Source organism: Hordeum vulgare, chromosome 4H (assembly GCF_904849725.1).
Source record: "Hordeum vulgare subsp. vulgare chromosome 4H, MorexV3_pseudomolecules_assembly, whole genome shotgun sequence".
Lineage (NCBI taxonomy): Eukaryota > Viridiplantae > Streptophyta > Magnoliopsida > Poales > Poaceae > Hordeum > Hordeum vulgare.
Genome location: NC_058521.1, coordinates 183,033,159 through 183,050,982, shown reverse-complemented (window position 1 = coordinate 183,050,982; position 17,824 = coordinate 183,033,159). Strand labels below are relative to the sequence as shown.

General features: G+C 46.1%; 1 protein-coding gene across 1 annotated transcript; it reads left to right on the top strand.

Moving 5' to 3' along the window:
• Positions 1-6,313: 6,313 nt before the first annotated feature.
• On the top strand, positions 6,314-13,191 carry LOC123448348 (protein WVD2-like 4). Its single transcript, XM_045125184.1, has 9 exons — positions 6,314-6,725; positions 6,827-7,058; positions 9,119-9,177; positions 9,275-9,333; positions 9,531-9,608; positions 9,698-9,779; positions 9,871-9,942; positions 10,099-10,206; positions 12,495-13,191. Exons 1-9 carry the CDS (start codon positions 6,516-6,518, stop codon positions 12,819-12,821), a joined length of 1,227 nt encoding a protein of 408 aa, XP_044981119.1. The 5' UTR covers positions 6,314-6,515; the 3' UTR covers positions 12,822-13,191.
• Positions 13,192-17,824: the final 4,633 nt, after the last annotated feature.

Sequence of the window (17,824 nt, the reverse complement as noted above, 5' to 3'; positions counted from 1 at the left end):
CCCTCCCCTCGCATCTCCCTTCACCGCCGGCTCCCCCACCGGCCGACGAGCCTCCTCATCTCGGCCTACCCCTCCCACCGGCCCTTTCACCCGAGCTCTCACCTCACCGGCCACCCTTCCCCACCAACGACCTCCACCCCAACCGAACCACCCCGCCGGCCCACTCACCTCCGCCGGCCTCTCCCTCTACCCCGCCGGCCACCAACTCCGGCGACCACCATGACCGGCCCGCCTCCCTCCCCTTGAGGCCGGGCCAAACCTCGCCAGATCCGGCCAGCCCCTTCTTCACCGAAGGGCTCTCCTCTCCGGCCACGACTCCGGGAGTCCCTCTCCGGTGACCGACCTTGCCGGCGCGTCACCACCGTCACCATCGTCCTCACCGGAACTGCGTCATCACCGTCGTCACCTTTGCCTCACGAGAACTCCGGCTTCACCGGGCCCTCTCGTCAACGTCGGTGAGCCCCTCCTCGGGCCCCTCCGACCATCTTGTTCTCCTCGCCGTCCCGGTTCCGTTCCGGCAAACGGGGCTTCGATCCGTCGACGGTAGAGACTGGTAGGAAGGATTGAAGATTTAGTTCTTCTATGTTGAGTTAGAGCACACACACTGTGTGTTGTCTGTTAACAAAGAGAGTTGTGAGAGATGAGAGTTAAAAAATAATAAAATAAATGATGTATAAGATGCATATGTATGTATGTATGTATGAGATGCGATGTATGTATTGCGTATATAGGTATTTGGAGGAATACGATAATTGCATGATTATGTATGTGTGAAAAAATGAGTATATGGCCTAAAGTCACTTACCGGTGGGGCCAACGCACCCGCTGTCTATGACAGGGAGGCCCCACGCGATAATTAAAAAATAAATAAAGATAATGTTAATGTTTTTATTAAATAAATAAATAGATATATTAGTTCAATTAATTAATTGGATGATTAGAATAATTAGAGTATGACACGTGGGTCCCCCACTAAATTAATCTGATTAATTAATATTTAATCATTATTAAAACTTGTGCCTATGACGTTCGGGACCCGCTGGTCAGTTGATCAGTCAATTGTTGATGTCAGCATAAGTCAGTTGATCAGTCATGCTGATGTCATAATAGCTTTTTATTAAATTATTTAAATCTGTTTTTAATTCCTAATTATTGAATAAAACTTTAAAAATTAATATTAAATAATCCATAAGTCAGATCAAAATATTTTCAACATGAAAGCTGATCAACAGAACGAGACGAACCCGGATACACGACCCGTTCGTCTGTCACGCGTCCCTAGCTTAGCCAACATGGAACATTTCCATCGTTTCCAGTATAACCGGTAGTAGCCCGAGACCCGGAAAATATCGTCAGATATTCTTCCGACCCGTCTATGACGGATGTTGCTGCGTTAGCTCATGTCTAGCCTGCATCTTGCCATGTCATGCTTTGTGTTGCACTGTTGCTATTATTTATTGTTTCTTCCCCCTCTTCTTACCGGTAGACCCCGAGACTGACGCTGCTGCCGGGTACATCTACGACCCTGCCGATCAGTCCTTTGTCGCAGAGCAGCAAGGCAAGCAAACCCCCCCTTGATCATTCCTATATCGCCTATGTCTTTCTTCCTACTGCTTGCATTAGTATTTTACTACTGTTGTAGTTAGCTCCTATATCTGATGCATAGCCTATTTTTGATGAACTGCTACTTTCAGTCCTGTACTTTAAATCTGCTTAGTATAGGTGGAGCAGTCATCCCCTCTGACCCCGTAGTCCAGTTGCCCCGCTTGTTTTCAAATCTCGATCTCTGATCGACGAGCCAGACCCGACACATCACATACACCCCCTTCGTTGTACGACGCTACAGAGATACTATCAGGTACCGAGGGTGACACCTCGCTAAGTACTCCTGATGATATCTCTATAGTATAGCTAGTCGGTCGTGGTTATCGAGGGTGATTCCTCTTACACCATTCCCGATGATGCCTCTGTCGTGCAACCCCTCAAGTGTGGGACCCCCGAGGGTGATTCCTCTAAGCCCACCTTGACGGGTACATCGTTCGGAATCCAACGAGGGTGATACCCCGCATTCCCCCCGATGTTGCAACCACACAGTTACTCGACCATGTTACTGGGATCATTGGTGATTAGTTGTAAGACGGGTGGATTCCCGTGAGACTGTGTTGTTGGCCTAATTAAAATGTTAATGGATTTGGGTATTTGATCTGGGTTGGTCGGAGACCTTTTCGCACTAACCGGCTACGCAGGAAGAATTATGGGTACTCGGCGTCGCGGTATCAGCCGAAGCTTTTCATATGTCAGCAATCGTAGTGGCGCGCGCCCGAGTGGTCCCGAGATGCATTGCGCTTGTGATTAAGGGATGCTAGGACTGACGTCGGCCGCCCTCGCATCGTGCAGGAGTGCGGAGGGGAACTGGGCCCATGAACCCTTTGCGCTTAGGATTTAGACCGGCGGGCTGACCTCTTTGATTAGTCTTAGGTGGGGCTGCGACGTGTCGATATTCCGAGGCCGGGCAGAACCCAAAAAAGAATGTCCGGCCAGAGTGTTATCGAGCGTGACGGGACATGTGGTGCACCCTTGCACGGATGAAAGTTAACTATTCGGATAGCCGTGTCCACGGTTACAGGACGACTTGGAGTTGTGCCCCGATCTTATACAACTACAATTGTTACTTAACTGGAATTAGTTTGCCTCGGGATTGCTTCCTCGCAGGGAGTTGAGGGAGGATCTTTAGGCGTGACCTCACTTTACTATTGCTTCAACAATATGACTATTAATGTTTTACCCCTGTTCTACTCTTGTCTATTGCTGCAAGACCCTGAAGATGCTAGACTTCGATAGGACTAGGCTCTCTCTATCCTCGCATTGCTGCAGTCAGTCCACATATAACACCCCCCCTTTTATACTGATGCATACTTAGAATAGTTCTGATGTAAGACTTGCAAGTACTTTGGATGAGTACTCACCGCTGCTTTGCTTCCCCCTTGTCCCCTTGATCCGTTTGCTGCGACCAGATGATGGAGCCCAGGAGTGGAGTTTCCTGCCGACGCCTGCCGCCCCGATGGTGTCACCTACGTGGAGGCTGCTGATGATCAGGAGTAGTTAGGAGGTTCCCAGGCTGGAGGCCTCGCCTCGTTCGATCGTTGTATCTTTTGTGCTAGCCTTCTCTAAGGCACCCCATGTTTTATGTCTGTACTCAGATATTTGTTGCTTTCGCTGACTCGTGTGTTTATCGAGCTTTGTATTCTAGCCCTCGAGGCCCCTAGCTTGTAATATGAAGCTGATGTTATTTTATTTGTGTCTAGAGTTGTGTTGTGATATCTTCCCGTGAGTCCTTGGGTTTGATCGTACGCATTTGCGTGTATGATTAGCATACGATTAAACCAAGGGTGTCACAGCACCGGTCCACCCACATATCAAATTATCAAAGTAACGAACGTGAATCATATGAGCATGATGAAAACTTGCTTGACAGAAATTTCCATGTGTCCTCGGAAGTGCTTTGTTTTATATAAGAGTTTGTCCAGGATTGTCCTTTGCTACAAAAAGGATTCAGACACCTTGTTGCACCTTTGTTACAATTGTTACTTGCTACCCGTTACAAATTATCTTATCACAAAACTATATGTTACCGATAATTTCAGTGCTTGCAGAGAATACCTTACTGAAAACTGCTTGTCATTTCCTTCTGCTCCTCGTTGGGTTCGACACTCTTACTTATCAAAAGGACTACGATAGATCCCCTATGCTTGTGGGTCATCAATGAGGAGGATGAAAAGAAAACTACTTTCAAGACTCACCATGGTCATTTTCAATTCCGCGTGATGCCCTTTGGAGTCACCAACGGACCACCAACCTTTCAATGCCTCATGAACTCGGTCTTCATCTGGACGAATTGTAATTTTTTCATCACGTTTTTAGATGGCATCTTGGTCTTCAGTCAAACATTACAGGAACACGTGGAGCATTTGCGCATGGTGTTTACCATTCTCCGCAAACATCATTTGTACGCCAAGAAATCCAAGTGCTCCTTGGCGCAGTCAAGAATTGAGTATCTTGGGCATGTGATTTCGCTGGACGGCATCGCAGCCGATCCAAGCAAGACTAGCGCATTGCGCTCGTGGCCTACATCGACGAATGCCACAGAGCTTTGAGGTCTTCTTGGCCTGATGGGCTACTACCGCAAATTCATGTCGCAGTATGGCATTCTGGCCAAGCCCCGCACACAGCTGCTGACCAAGAAAGGATTCTTGTGGATAGAACAAGCCCATGCGACATTCAAGATCCTCAAGAACGCGATGATGAGCACGCTAGTCTTGGCCCTGCCGGTCTTTGCACGACCCTTCTCCATCAAGACGGACGTGTGCGACACAAGTGTGGGTGCAGTCTTGGTCCAAGATGGCCACCCTATTGCCTACCTCAGTAAGGCACTTGGTGTGCACAACTAGCGCCTCTCCATTTACGAGAAGGAATTCCTTGCAGTGACCATGGCTGTCGATGAATGGAGGGCATACTTACAATGAGCGCCTTTCATTATCTTCACGGATCACAAGAGCTTATGCAGTCTCAATGATCAACAACTGGAAACCGAGCTCCAATGCAAGGCCATGTCGAAGCTAGTGGGGTTGCAATTCTCCTTCAAATATAGGCGAGGCGAGGACAATGGTGCAGCTGGCGCTCTCTATCGCGTCGGGCACCTCTTCTCTATCAACGCCCTGTCAGTATGTCAACCTTAGTGGCTCCAAGAAGTAGCCAATTCTTATGAGACCAACAAGGACGCCCAAGGCCTGCTCCAATGCCTCGCCATCTCCAGCCCCGATGACCAAGGATATGAGCTGCGACAGGGCGTCATCTGCCTTCATGACATGCTGTGGATCGACGCCAACACAGCCCTGCATACGAAGCTAAGCAACGCTTTCCACGCTAGCACGGTGGGTGGCCATTCAGGCGTGATGGCTACATACCAATGAGTCAAGAAACACTTCACTTGGCGTGACCTCAAGCAAGCTGTGGAGGACTTGTGCACCAATGCTCAGTCTGCTAGCATGCCAAGCACGAACACGCCAAGCCTCTAGGACCGCTGCAGCCACTCCCAAAACCCACGGAGCCATGACAAGACCTCACCATGGATTTCGTTGAAGGTCTGCCGCTGTCCGAGCGCTACGAGGTGATCATGGTCGTCGTGGATCGCTTCACCAAGTATGCACATTTCATGCCCCTTTGCCACCTGTTCACCGCCTCAACGGTGGCTCGAGCCTTTTGGGACAACATAATCAAGATGCACGAAGTTCCTCTGTCCATCATCTTCGACCGTGACAAGATATTCACAACCAACATGTGGCGTGCTCCGCTGGACGCGACCTGCACCAAGCTGAGTTAATCAAGGACCTATCACCCTCAGACGGACGGTCAGAGCGAACGTGTCAACCAATGCTTAGAGATGTATCTCCATTGTGCCTGAATTCTAGTACAACACTTCATATCACTCATCTCTCAATACTTTTCCGTTTCAAGCTCTGTACGGGAAGGAACTGAATCTGGGCGGTCTACCAACGCTCGGGAAAAAACTGCCAGAGGAAACCAGCGAGGAGCTGGACTGGGCAACTCATAACACCAGATTGCAAATGCAGCTCGCACGTGCGCAAAACAGACGCAAACAAAAAATTGACAAGAACATGACAAAATGCTCCTTCACTGTCGACAATGAGGTGCTTCTCAAACTTCAACCCTATGTTCTATCCACGATGGCCAATCGCCCATGTCACAAGGTGGTATTCAAGTTCTTCGGCCTCTTCACCATCGAGCAACGAGTGAGCACCATGGCGTACAAACCATCGAGAAGTCACATCCATCAATTGTTTCATGTATCCCAACTCAAGCCCTTCACACCAGACTACTCTCCGATCTTCGTCGAGATTCCACGAGCACCGGATCTTTCCGCCGCACCCCTACAACCAGTGGCCGTGTTCGATCGTCGCATGGTCAAGAAGGGTAGCATGTCGATTGTCCAGGTCCGCGTGCATTGGTCGTCGTTTTCACCGAACTCATCAACATGAAAAGATTACACTGTGCTTCGTCATCCTACCCGACGGTTCCTTGCTGGGACAATGACGCTTCCGCTCAAGGAGGGGAGCATGTCACACCTCACGCTATTGCATTAGTTTTTTTTTTTGACACAATCGCTACTGCATTAGTGGACTATAATTAGGGAGAGACTAGTGGTGTGTTGGGCGGAGCCCATGGGCTGACTGGGCCGCGTGTGGCCAGCAGCGTGTTGTGTGTGTGTGTGGTACTTAATCCCCTCTATACCAGAGAGTTGGGCATGAATGATGAGATCTCTGAACCTGCTCATCCCCTTTCGTCTCCCCCTCACCCACTCCTGCTTCTTCTTCTCTCCCTAATTTCCCCTTGTAGCTATCGATCGATCCTTCCAGGTTGCGGTCATTACAGGCCGTGATACGGGGAGGTCCTGGCTGGATCTCGGTCGGTGTCCGGCGCGGATCTGATACGCGGGGATGGAGGGCGAGTGCGAGGAAGGTGCGGCAGCTAATGGACTTGGAGGGGAGGACAACATCGTCGTCAAGGCCCGCAAGGAGGACGTCGCCGTGGCCGCGCCGGTGGATGTGGATGGTGGTGATCACGTGGATCTCGCTGACGGGGATGCGGTGGTTGGATCTGCAACCGCTGTGGCGGCTCCCGAAGAGCCGGCCAGGGCGCCTACCAAGGTGCAGGGGTGGCGGAATTCTGGTTCTCGGTTTACTCCGTGGCATACTTTGGTGCATGCTAATACATTGCTGCCGCTAACGGTGTGTGTTGGTGTGCGCAGAAGGTTGGATCTGCGGACGCGGGCGGGAGGAAGAAGGGGAATGTGCTGAACGGCAAGGTGGTGTCAGCCTCGGCGGCACCGCGGGGGAAGAAGCCCGGTCTGTCGCAAAGCGCCTCCTTCCCGGCGAGAGGGACCACCGGCATCAAGAAGGGTGGCGCTATGACCTCCCTGGCAAAGCAAGCCAAGCCAGAGGGGAAGGGTGCCGTGCCAAATGGAACTGCAGCGTCCTCTGGTTAGTTTTGGGCTTGTCATTAAGTTAGCCTGTGACGGTTGCTGTTGGGTTTACATAAATAATGAGTTAAATGTATATAATCCCCTAAACTTTCCGATCTAGGCTACATCACCCCCTGAACTCCAAAATGGCTTACTTAATCCTCCTAACTTTTAAAAACCAGACAAATAACCCCCTAGCCCTCTGGTAAGTGGTTTTTAGAGTGGTTTGGCCTATGTGGGTCGTGGCGTGGCTGCCATCTCAGCCAAAAACGTCCACGTGCGTGTTGATCAAGGTCTTCATGTTTGGCACCAACGCCCATGTTGTGCTGACAGACAAGAAGGAGGACATGCGCCCGGAGCTGATGGCCCTTGTCATCCCGACGCCCGTGCGCAACAGTCCATACCTTTGCCTCAGCAGCGGGCACCTGATCCTGATGTTGTCTTCGTTTGTCAGTATGGCGGACTAGCGCGGCTTTCTGGATGGGCTTCCGTACTTCCTCTACCCAGCCTGCAGGGCGCTGTCACCGTGCCAGTTTCAGCGCTACACTACAAAGCCAACGATTGTCAGCGCTGCCGAGGCGAACATGCTTATCGTGAAGAACTAAAGACCACACGGGGCCAATTTCCTGTATGGCGGCCAATTGAACGGTATGGTGGCAGATGGGCTCGTCGCACCCGTCGCACGGTCGCCTCAATTGGGTAGAGTGTGAGATCGGTTGCCCCGTCCTTCAAAAGGTCAACGCGAGTAACACAGCCACTCCAGCGTGGCGCGGCTGACGCTCTTTCGGGCAAGGTCGCTTTTCGGCATCGTGGATGCGTCCTGGGGGATCGGTGTCACAAACGCTGGGTTGGTGCATCGGTGTCCGTCTCCTCGAGCGTGCGAGCTTTGTGGCTGCGGCAGTGATACACCGAAACACGCACTGTAGGGTGGTTCTGGACAGAGCTGGGCTGGCAAAATCTGGGGCCATGTGCGAAACTAAAAAATGGGACTCTATCTCACTGCAAAAATGAGTTAACAAGCAATTATAGGAACCAAACTAATGTTTTCCACGATAACGCAAATCTGTATTATTGAAGCACGAGATAAAAAGATGAATTAAATTAAATTGAATTATAAAGTAGCATATATTAATTAGATATCATGCATCAATGTTTGGATATTAGACCAACCGTTTAACTTACCTAATTTTGGGTCATGTCCGGTTGAACTGCTAAACTATGTTCTTTAACCGAGGAGGTAAATGCCGATCTCTAACGAAGTAACGATCCTTGCCAAAAGTTAACTAAGAAATTTGGAACTAGGAATAGGAACCGAAGTTAATCGAAAAGGAGGACTCGCTAAGCACTTGAAGGCTAGAGCCACGGATCGATCCGACGACTTTGAAATTTGGGAGAGGAAGGTATGAAGGCAACAACGACAACAGTCTAAATGCGATCGATATGATGAGACGAACATGACGAGACGCTCCTGTTCCCTATAGCGACGGTACCCTTTTTAGACTGACTGTAGCGTTTCCATATTATCGATCGAGGTATTTCCTCCTTTCTTTTGAAAAATATCGATCAAGCATATGTGCTTGATGGCCTCGACTTGGGCCCAACTCCAGCTTCCGATTGACTTAGTCCCAATTCCAGCGAGTATGATATTTTTTGAAAAATATTACTAGTTCTATATACTAAATTTGGCCCCCCCTAAAATTGTGGGTCCTGTGCAAGTGGCACATTTGGCACCATTGTTGGCCCGACCCTGGTTCTGGATGTGTCACATGAACCAAACGGAAGCGGGTTAAAGCAACGAGCTGACCCGTGTAGGTCCGAAGGTGCTGTGGCAGCGCTCGCATGGTGGGAAGTACCTTCTCAGCCATTCCCACCTTTCTACAAGCCTCGGCCTCCACGTAGGCAAAACTAGTGTCCCAAACCACTTATGAGGGGCTGGGGGTGGGTGTTATTTGTCTGTTTTTTGAAAGTTGAGGGGATTAAGTAAGCTGTTTTGGAGTTCAGGGGGTGATGTAGCCGAAACCTGAAAGTTTAGTGGGGTATATACATTTAACTCCATATATAATTGGTGTGGAATTGCAGGACGGGGCATGGAGAAGAAGGCGAATTTGGCTCAGATGCCTCCCGCTCATCAATCCATGGTAGGTGCTGATCTCAATTAGTCAGTTACTTGGATGTCGAAGTCTGCAGGTTTTAGTTGCATTTTAGTGAACTTGGTTTCTATTTATTTTTACGTAGCCTGTGAAGCCTGAATCGGTTGATTCAACTCCAAATGATACTTCTTCTGACGTCCAAGAGTAAGTCAGTATTACCAAACCAAATTCTTGGCCATTCTTGCATTTGACTTTGTTATTTCGGTTATTGCTTTCTATCTGTACTGTACAATAAAAGTTAGTCCACTGTAGCGTTACACTAATTGATCAATGTAATAAAAACAATTTTTTATCTGAACTTGTTGCTTTCTTACACTCAAATGGTTGTCATTCCTTCACAGGTCAAATGAGAACACTGCCAAACCTTACAGACAGTCCTTTCCAGCGGAAATGGAGGACGATGTGCACTCCACTACATCGTAAAGCCTATTTTTGCTCATAATTGTTGCTCAGTTATTTTGTATGATGGTGTTAATACAGAATGCTGCCATTTGGTGTTGTGTTACAGGAGCACCAATACTCAACGCAAGAATGCTGCTGTCTCTGGTTTTAGTTTCCGACTTGAGGAGCGTGCTGAGAAGCGCAAAGAGGTAACTAATTTCCACAGTGGCATTGTGTTAATTAGTCGTTGCATGTTTGTTTCTGTTTTATACTAAGCATGCACTTGTTCCTTTCTTTCAGTTCTTAAAAAAGCTTGAGGAGAAAATTCATGCCAAGGAGATTGAACAAACGAATTTGCAGGAAAAATCTAAGGTGAGAACTACTTCCATATAAAGCCTTTTGATCATCTGTATGCTTTGATTCTAAGAATTAGTTCACTAGTCTATGTGAGAGCTGCTTTTGTATTATTCATGTAAAACCTTTTGATCATCTGTATGCTTTGATTCTAAGAATTAGTTCATCACTCAGGAGAGCCAAGAGGCCGAGATTAAAAGGCTTAGGAAGAGCCTGACATTTAAAGCAGCACCCATGCCAAGCTTCTATAAGGAGCAACCTCCTAAAGTTGAGTTGAAAAAGGTACCATGTCGATACACTTAATTTTCCTAAGTTGTTTATTTCTTCGTTATAAATAGTTCCATATGATTCAAGTGCATCTGTTTTTCTCTTTGAAAACATATGTTTTGATGAGTTCCTGTGTGGTAGGATACATAATCTTTGTATGGTTCTATTTCCTGTTGTTAGAAGGACGTAGATATGTTACTAACTGTTTGTCTCTGGCTTGCAGTTTCATTTTTCTTTGTTAGAATATGTTTGTTTCAAAGTGCATAGGATTGTTAGAGCAGGCGGATATTCGAATGCTCGCCAAGAGATCTTGCATACGTAGCTGTAAGTTACAAGGATGATAGGACACCAGAAATTACAACTGATGTATATTTTTGCTTTCTGTTCACAATGGGCACACTTGTTAGAGAAGATGAGTATGTGAATACACGTTACGAGATCCAGTAAACTAGATGTATGCACTGATGCATTTGAGACAAGATGAGTATGCGAGTACATGATAAGAGATCCAGTAAGCTAGGTGTAGTCTGTTCCAAAATGCACTAATAAATTTGAGAATATGATCCGTTTTGATGCCATATCAGTTCCGAAAAGACAATGTTTTAGCAAGTAAGTCCAGACGCAACTATCACTCCCTAGCAAATTTGAGTGGTGCTTCAGTTCAAATAAGGTCTGTGTTCTTCAAACATTTTATTTAGCGAGTGTTCTTGTTAAGATTAATTTGTTAGTGGCTTACTCAAAATGCATAATTTTAAGATGCATTGTCCACATATGCCTACTTTTAGTAAAAATGTGTAATTCTGGGTATAACACTTAAAATGATTACGTTTGTCCTTAGTCCCTAATATGTACTCCCTCCGTCCCATAATATAGAGCACATTGGTTGCGAAAGTCAATCTGCACAAACTTTGACTAAGTTTTTCGAGAAAATTATGCCTACAATATCAACTATATATATCATATGAAAGAATATTTATGATAAATCTGATGGTATTGATTTGGTATCCTAGATGTTGACAATTTTTTCTACAAACTTGGTCAAAATTAACAATTTTGATTTTGAAAAAAATCTAATACGCACTATATTTTCGGATGGAGGAGGTATGCCATAATTTCATTGGCTTACCAGTCTTGGAGGGCTTACTGATCTGGTTGTATTCAGTTTCTTTTTTGCTTTCGATTTCATACAACCTCCGTCCCAAATTACTTGTCTTAGATTTTGTCTAGATAAGGATATATTTAACACTAAAACGTGTCTAGATACATCCGTATCTAGACAAAATCTAAGACAACTAATTTGGAATGGAGGGTGTACTTCCTAATTTTCAAATTTTATTGCACGTTACCTTTGCACCCATGCCAAGAGTACCACTGAATGTTCAGTGGCTCATGGATAAGGCCCAACACATATATATCTGGCTATCTGCACTCCTGATGATTAAAATTGAAAGGTTAACATAGAATATTTACTGCATTGAAATAACTATACAACTTATAATGCTTCTGCGATACTGACTCGATAGGTCTTGTTGTTTTGTCTAACAACTATTTAGGATAGTGGATCAAACGGTTTCTTGCTAATCTAGGTGGCTAGGTTTATGATATATGTCGATGCACATTTGAATTTCAGGATCTAATAACACATTCTCCATTGTATGTCATTGGTTCACAAGTTAGATTAAGTTCCTTATTGGTTGATGATGTTTGAGTGCTTTTTCTCGTGTATATACTGTTACAGTATATGTGGATTGCACTAGCCCTTTCCATCAGTTCGGATTTTTGGTTGCGTTGGCTAGTGCATGAAGCTTAACATGGTATCGGAGCTCTGGTCTTGAGTTCAAGTCTTGGCTTTCACACCCCTTTGTGTTCACGTAGAGGCCTTTTGAGTCATACGTGAGTTTCGCGTGCCAGTCGCTCTCTTCCGGTTGCACGTGTTGACTTGTTTTCTCCGTCACACGTGAGAGAGGGTGTTACAGTATATGTGGATTGCACTAGCCCTTTCCATTAATTCAGACTTTTGGTTGCGTTGGCTAATGCATGAAGCTTAACATATACAATGTATATCTGCTAGTTTGTACTAAAAGATGTTAAAAGTGCTCACTGCATGTCCTGTTCATGTAAATATTTGCAGTGTTACATTTTTTTTTCCTGAAACGAAGGCAAAAGATTTGCCTCGTCGATTAAATGAGAGGAGAATAGAGTTACAGAGTGTTACAAAAACACCGAGAAAACGGCATGACAATTATTCGGTGCTACATTCGTAAACATGGTATTCTGATATAAACTTGTGTGGCCTTTTGCAGATTGCACCAACACGTGCTAGGTCACCGAAGCTTGGCCGACACAAGCCAACCAGTTCTACTGCTGCTTCTGTAGATGGCTCTGTCTCATGTGAGAGCCTACGGCGCACAACTAATCCAGCCAAGGTAAACAGAGGTGTGGAAAATAATAAACCTAGGGTTACTGTCCAGAGATTGGTCACAAAAGTTCCCTCCCTAGCATCTACCACTGCAAAGGCGGAAACGCGACCTGTCGCTACAAAACAGAAAACCTCCAAGACAAAACCAAAAGTTTCAAGAGAAAAGGTACAGCAGCTGCAAGAGAACCCAGTAGAACCCCCCCCCTGCTGAACTTTCTGCCTTGGAAGCCCTTGCTGCTGAACCAAGTGTTGAAGATGAGACAGGACTCGGCTCGACTGCCCCTCCGGTCACTTCAAATGAAGTACTGGTCCATGGCTGATCTATTGCTCATTTTTTTATTTTTGTCCTTGCAGTCTGTGAATAGTGAGGTGTGTGCTTCATGGAAAGTTGAATTGCTCAAAGTATCGTGGAATTATTATTTCTTTGGTAGCTATATTTTTTTCCTTCAGCTTGTCCTTGAGCATGCGGTGTATATTGTTTGATAATTTCTTCATGTTTAAACTTTTTGAGTTCTTGTGTACATTGAATTTGTACGTCGGCAACATGAATGCAACTTGCAAAATTCATTTGTGTCCAGAAATTCCTATCTGTTGTCGTTTTTACCATCTTAATTGTTGGTTAAAGTTTCATACGCTAATAAGTCTATAATTTCCTTCAATCTGACCAGTTGAAATTATGATATAGTACCAGCTTTGATATCGCATTGAAATCTATGCCCCAACCTGTTTACCGAGAAGAGTGTGTGCGCTTGATCTAGTCTGGCAAAAAGAACCGAGTTGTCAGGGAACGTTTGGTTACCCTTATGCATAGCTATGTTCTGTATATAGTTTGGTTGGGTGCATGGTTAAGAAGAAAGAAAAAATAAATCTAAGATGGCTTTGTGAGAAAGTGAGAAAGGAAGAGGTGGAGTTTGATTTCTCTGATGCGCTGCGTCGACGAAAACAGAGTTCTTTAGAAAAACAGAACTACAAGATTCCATAAAAGATAAGGATTTCGAATCCATGTCCCTCCTTGTTTAGTTCTCTCACTCCCCCTTCCCTTTCCCTCATCCGCTCATTGTTCTCATTTTTCCCCTTCACCGTGCGGCCCACCCTCATAAAAGTCTAAACCGGGGTTTGTCGTTTGGTCAAACTCTTTGACCGTTCCTTGGCGCGGTCATTGAAGCCTGTGGGACGCCCATGTTAGCGGTTGCGTGGTCATAGATGTGGGCTCTTTAATAGTTACTTAGCGCGGTCATTAAAGCGTGTGGGACATCCATATCAGCAGCTGCATGGTCATACATGTAGACGCATATATTGACTTGTGGGACTCCTCCGACGGTGCCCTCTGTCAGCGGCCGCGTGGTCGTAGGTGGGCGTTCTCACTGACGCGTAGGACACCCATGTTAGCCGCAGCATGGCCGTAGGTGGTGGGCGTAGTTTTTGACGCGTGGGACCCCAACAGTGAGCCAATCTGTTCGTGAGTGCGCAATGGTATGCAGACGCTATCACTGATGTGTAGGGCACCCATGTCAGAGGTAGCTTGGTCGTAGGTGGTGGACGTAGTTACTGATGCGTGGAACCCCAAAGGTGGGCCCATCTGTCAACATGTGCGCAATTGTATGTGGTCGCTCTTAGTGATGCGTGCGACGCCCCTGTTAGCGGGCTCATTTGTCAGTGGCTGCACGATCATAGATGGATAGAATGGGTCAGAAAAAAGAGATGGTTTATTATCCTAGGAAGTTTACTCGAACTGGAGACCACCACTTAAAGAGCGGCGCAAGCGCCAACTCACCAAGTATGTTTTACATGTCTTTTGAAACACTCTCCGCTCTTCCTTGTTTTTCTTCCTATTTTCCAACATTTGTTGCAACATTTACATTTATTTCTGGTTCAAACGAACACCAAGTATTCTTATTCTTTTCCTTTTTAAATCTTTTTATCCAAAGAGTGGCCTATATTCTTTTGCTCTAATGTTTGCAACAGTGACCACTAATATCAAACGAAGGAACAAGTATTTGGAAGCAATAGACAACCACATTAATATGAAATTCAAGTTTATGCAAATAAAATATTCAGACAAATAAAATAGAATTCAATTACACGAACAAAACATTAATATATTCCTTTAATATATTGAGAACACACACATTACACATATAGATGAGACCCTAGATAGTAGATATTAGGACTTATAGTAGCACCCTTATAGTAATTAACTTAGCCCGACATAATGGGCAACACCGCAAACGACCTGCCCCAACACTACCAAGTGCACTCCGGGCGTCTGTTCACTCCTCATCCTCGGGAAATATGTAGGGGAGAGTGTGCATGCCGTCTCTGGTGGGGAAGATGCCGTCGAAGTTGGTGAAGATGTTGCAAGTGGTGAAGGCGATGAACTCACACCCACACGAGAAGACTTTGCTGAGAACGAAGTAGGCATCAAAGCGGTTGGTGAAGTGAGCAAGGAGACCAATCACAATGCCTCTCTTGGCATGAACCTCTTGTCGGGGAACGTTGCATGAGAAACAAAAAATTTCCTACGTCCACGAAGACCTATCATGGTGATGTCCATCTACGAGAGGAGATTTGGATCTACGTACCCTTGTAGATCGCACAACAGGAAGCGTTAAGAAACGCGGTTGATGTAGTGGAACGTCTTCACGTCCCTCGAACCGCCCCACGTATCGTCCCACGAACCGTCCCGCGATCCGTCCCACGATCCGTCCCGGATCCGTCCAACGAACCGTCCCGCGATCCGTCTCACGAACCGTCTTGCGATCCGTCTTCATGATCCGTTCCGATCTAGTGCCGAACAGACGGCACCTCCGCGTTCAGCATACGTACAACTCGATGACGATCTCCACCTTCTTGATCCAGCAAGAGGGGGCGGAGAGGTAGAAGAGTTCTCCGGCAGCGTGACGGCGCTCCGGTGGTGGTGACGATCTAATCCTGCAGGGCTCCGCCCGAGATCCATAGAAATACGATCTAGAGGAAGAACTATGGTGTCTAGATCTGAGTTGCACGTGGCAAAAAGTTGTCTCAAATCAGCCCTAAATCACCACTATATATAGGAGGGAGATTTGATCGTCGGTATCCGCAGTGTCAAGGATTCATATAATCCCGTATATCATTCCCTTTGTCCTTCGGTATGTTACTTGCCCGAGATTTGATCGTCGGTATACGCATACCTATTTCAATCTCGTTACCGGCAAGTCTCTTTACTTGTTCCGTAATACAAGATCCCGTGACTTACACTTAGTCACATTGCTTGCAAGGCTTGTGTGTGATGTTGTATTACCGAGTGGGCCCCGAGATACCTCTCCGTCACACGGAGTGACAAATCCCAGTCTTGATCCATACTAACTCAACGGACACCTTCGGAGATACTTGTAGAGCACCTTTATAGTCACCCAGTTATGTTCCGACGTTTGATGCACACAAGGTATTCCTCCGGTGCCAGTGAGTTATATGCTCTCATCGTCATAGGAACAAATACTTGACACGCAGAAAACAATCGCAATAAAACGACACGATCAATATGCTACGTTCATAGTTTTGGTCTGATGACCCACAAGTGTAGGGGATCTATCGTAGTCCTTTTGATAAGTAAGAGTGTCGAACCCAACGAGGAGCAGAAGGATCTGACAAGTGGTTTTCAGCAAGGTATTCTCTGCAAGCACTGAAATTATCGGTAACAGATAGTTGTGTGGTAAGATGATTCGTAGCAAGTAGCAAGTAACAATAGTAACAAAGGTGCATCAAAGTGTTCCAATCCCTTTTGTAGCAAGGGACAAGCCTGGACAAACTCTTATAGGAGGTAAAGCGCTCTCGAGGACACATGGGAATTTCTGTCAAGCTAGTTTTCATCATGTTCATATGATTTGCGTTCGCTACTTTGATAGTTTGATATGTGGGTGGACCGGTGCTGGGGTGCTGCCCTTACTTGGACAAACATCCCACTTATGATTAACCCCTCTCGCAAGCATCCGCAACTACGAAAGAAGAATTAAGACAAAGTCTAACCATAGCATTAAACTAGTGGATCCAAATCAGCCCCTTACGAAGCAACACATAAACTAGGGTTTAAGCTTCTGTCACTCTAGCAACCCATCATCTACTTATTACTTCCCAATGCCTTCCTGTAGGCCCAAATAAAGGTGAAGTGTTATGTAGTCGACATTCACATAACATCACTAGAGGAAAAACAACATACAACGCATCAAAATATCGAACGAATACCAAATTCACATGACTACTTATAGCAAGACTTATCCCATGTCCTCAGGAACAAAAGTGACTACTCACAAAGCATAATCATATTCATGACCAGAGAGGTATTGAATAGCATCAAGGATCTGAACATATAATCTTCCACCGAGTAATCCAACTAGCATCAACTACAAAGAGTAATCAATACTACTAGCAACCTTACAAGTACCAATCGGAGTCGCGAGACGGAGATTGGTTACAAGAGATGAACTAGGGTTTGGAGATGAGATGGTGCTGATGTAGATGTTGATGGTCCCCTCCGATGAGAGGAGTGTTGGTGATGATGATGGCAATGATTTCCCCCTCCGGGAGGGAAGTTTCCCCGGCAGGACGGCCTTGCCGGAGCTCTAGATTGGTTCTGCTCAAGTTCCGCCTCGTGGCAGCGGCGATTCCTCCCGAAAGCCTCCTCTTGATTTTTTCTGGAACGAAACCCTCCTTATAGAGAAAGAGGGGAGCCAGAGGGCCAACAGGGATCCCACAAGCCCCCTAGGCGCGGCCAGGGGGGTAGGCCGCGCCTAGCAGGCTTGTGCCCTCCTGGTGGCTCCCCTCTCGTACTTCTTACGCCCAATATTTTTTATAAATTCCAAAATAGTTCCTCGTTGATTTTCATGGCTTTTGGAGTTGCGCAGAATAGGTATCTCAAACTTGCTCCTTTTTTAGGCCAGGATTCCAGCTGCGGGCATTCTCCCTCTTCATGTAAACCTTGCAAAATAAGAGAGAAAAGACATAAGTATTGTACCGTGAAGTGTAATAACAACCCATAAAGTGATAAATATCAACATAAAAGTATGATGCAAAAATGGACGTATCAACTCCCCCAAGCTTAGACTTCGCTTGTCCTCAAGCGGAAACCGAGATCAATAAACATGCCCACATGTTTAGAGAGAGAGGTGTCGACAAAACAAAATACGGACATGCAGACATCATGATAATAATCAGAACAACAATATCATCATATAATGT

Excerpts from the sequence above, each read along its gene's own strand:
- LOC123448348 (XM_045125184.1), top strand. The coding sequence starts at position 6,516 with ATGGAGGGCGAGTGCGAGGAAGGTGCGGCAGCTAATGGACTTGGAGGG. Across the intron at positions 9,178-9,274 it reads CTCCCGCTCATCAATCCATG|CCTGTGAAGCCTGAATCGGT; the intron begins GTAGGTGCTGAT and ends ATTTTTACGTAG. Across the intron at positions 9,943-10,098 it reads ATTTGCAGGAAAAATCTAAG|GAGAGCCAAGAGGCCGAGAT; the intron begins GTGAGAACTACT and ends TTCATCACTCAG.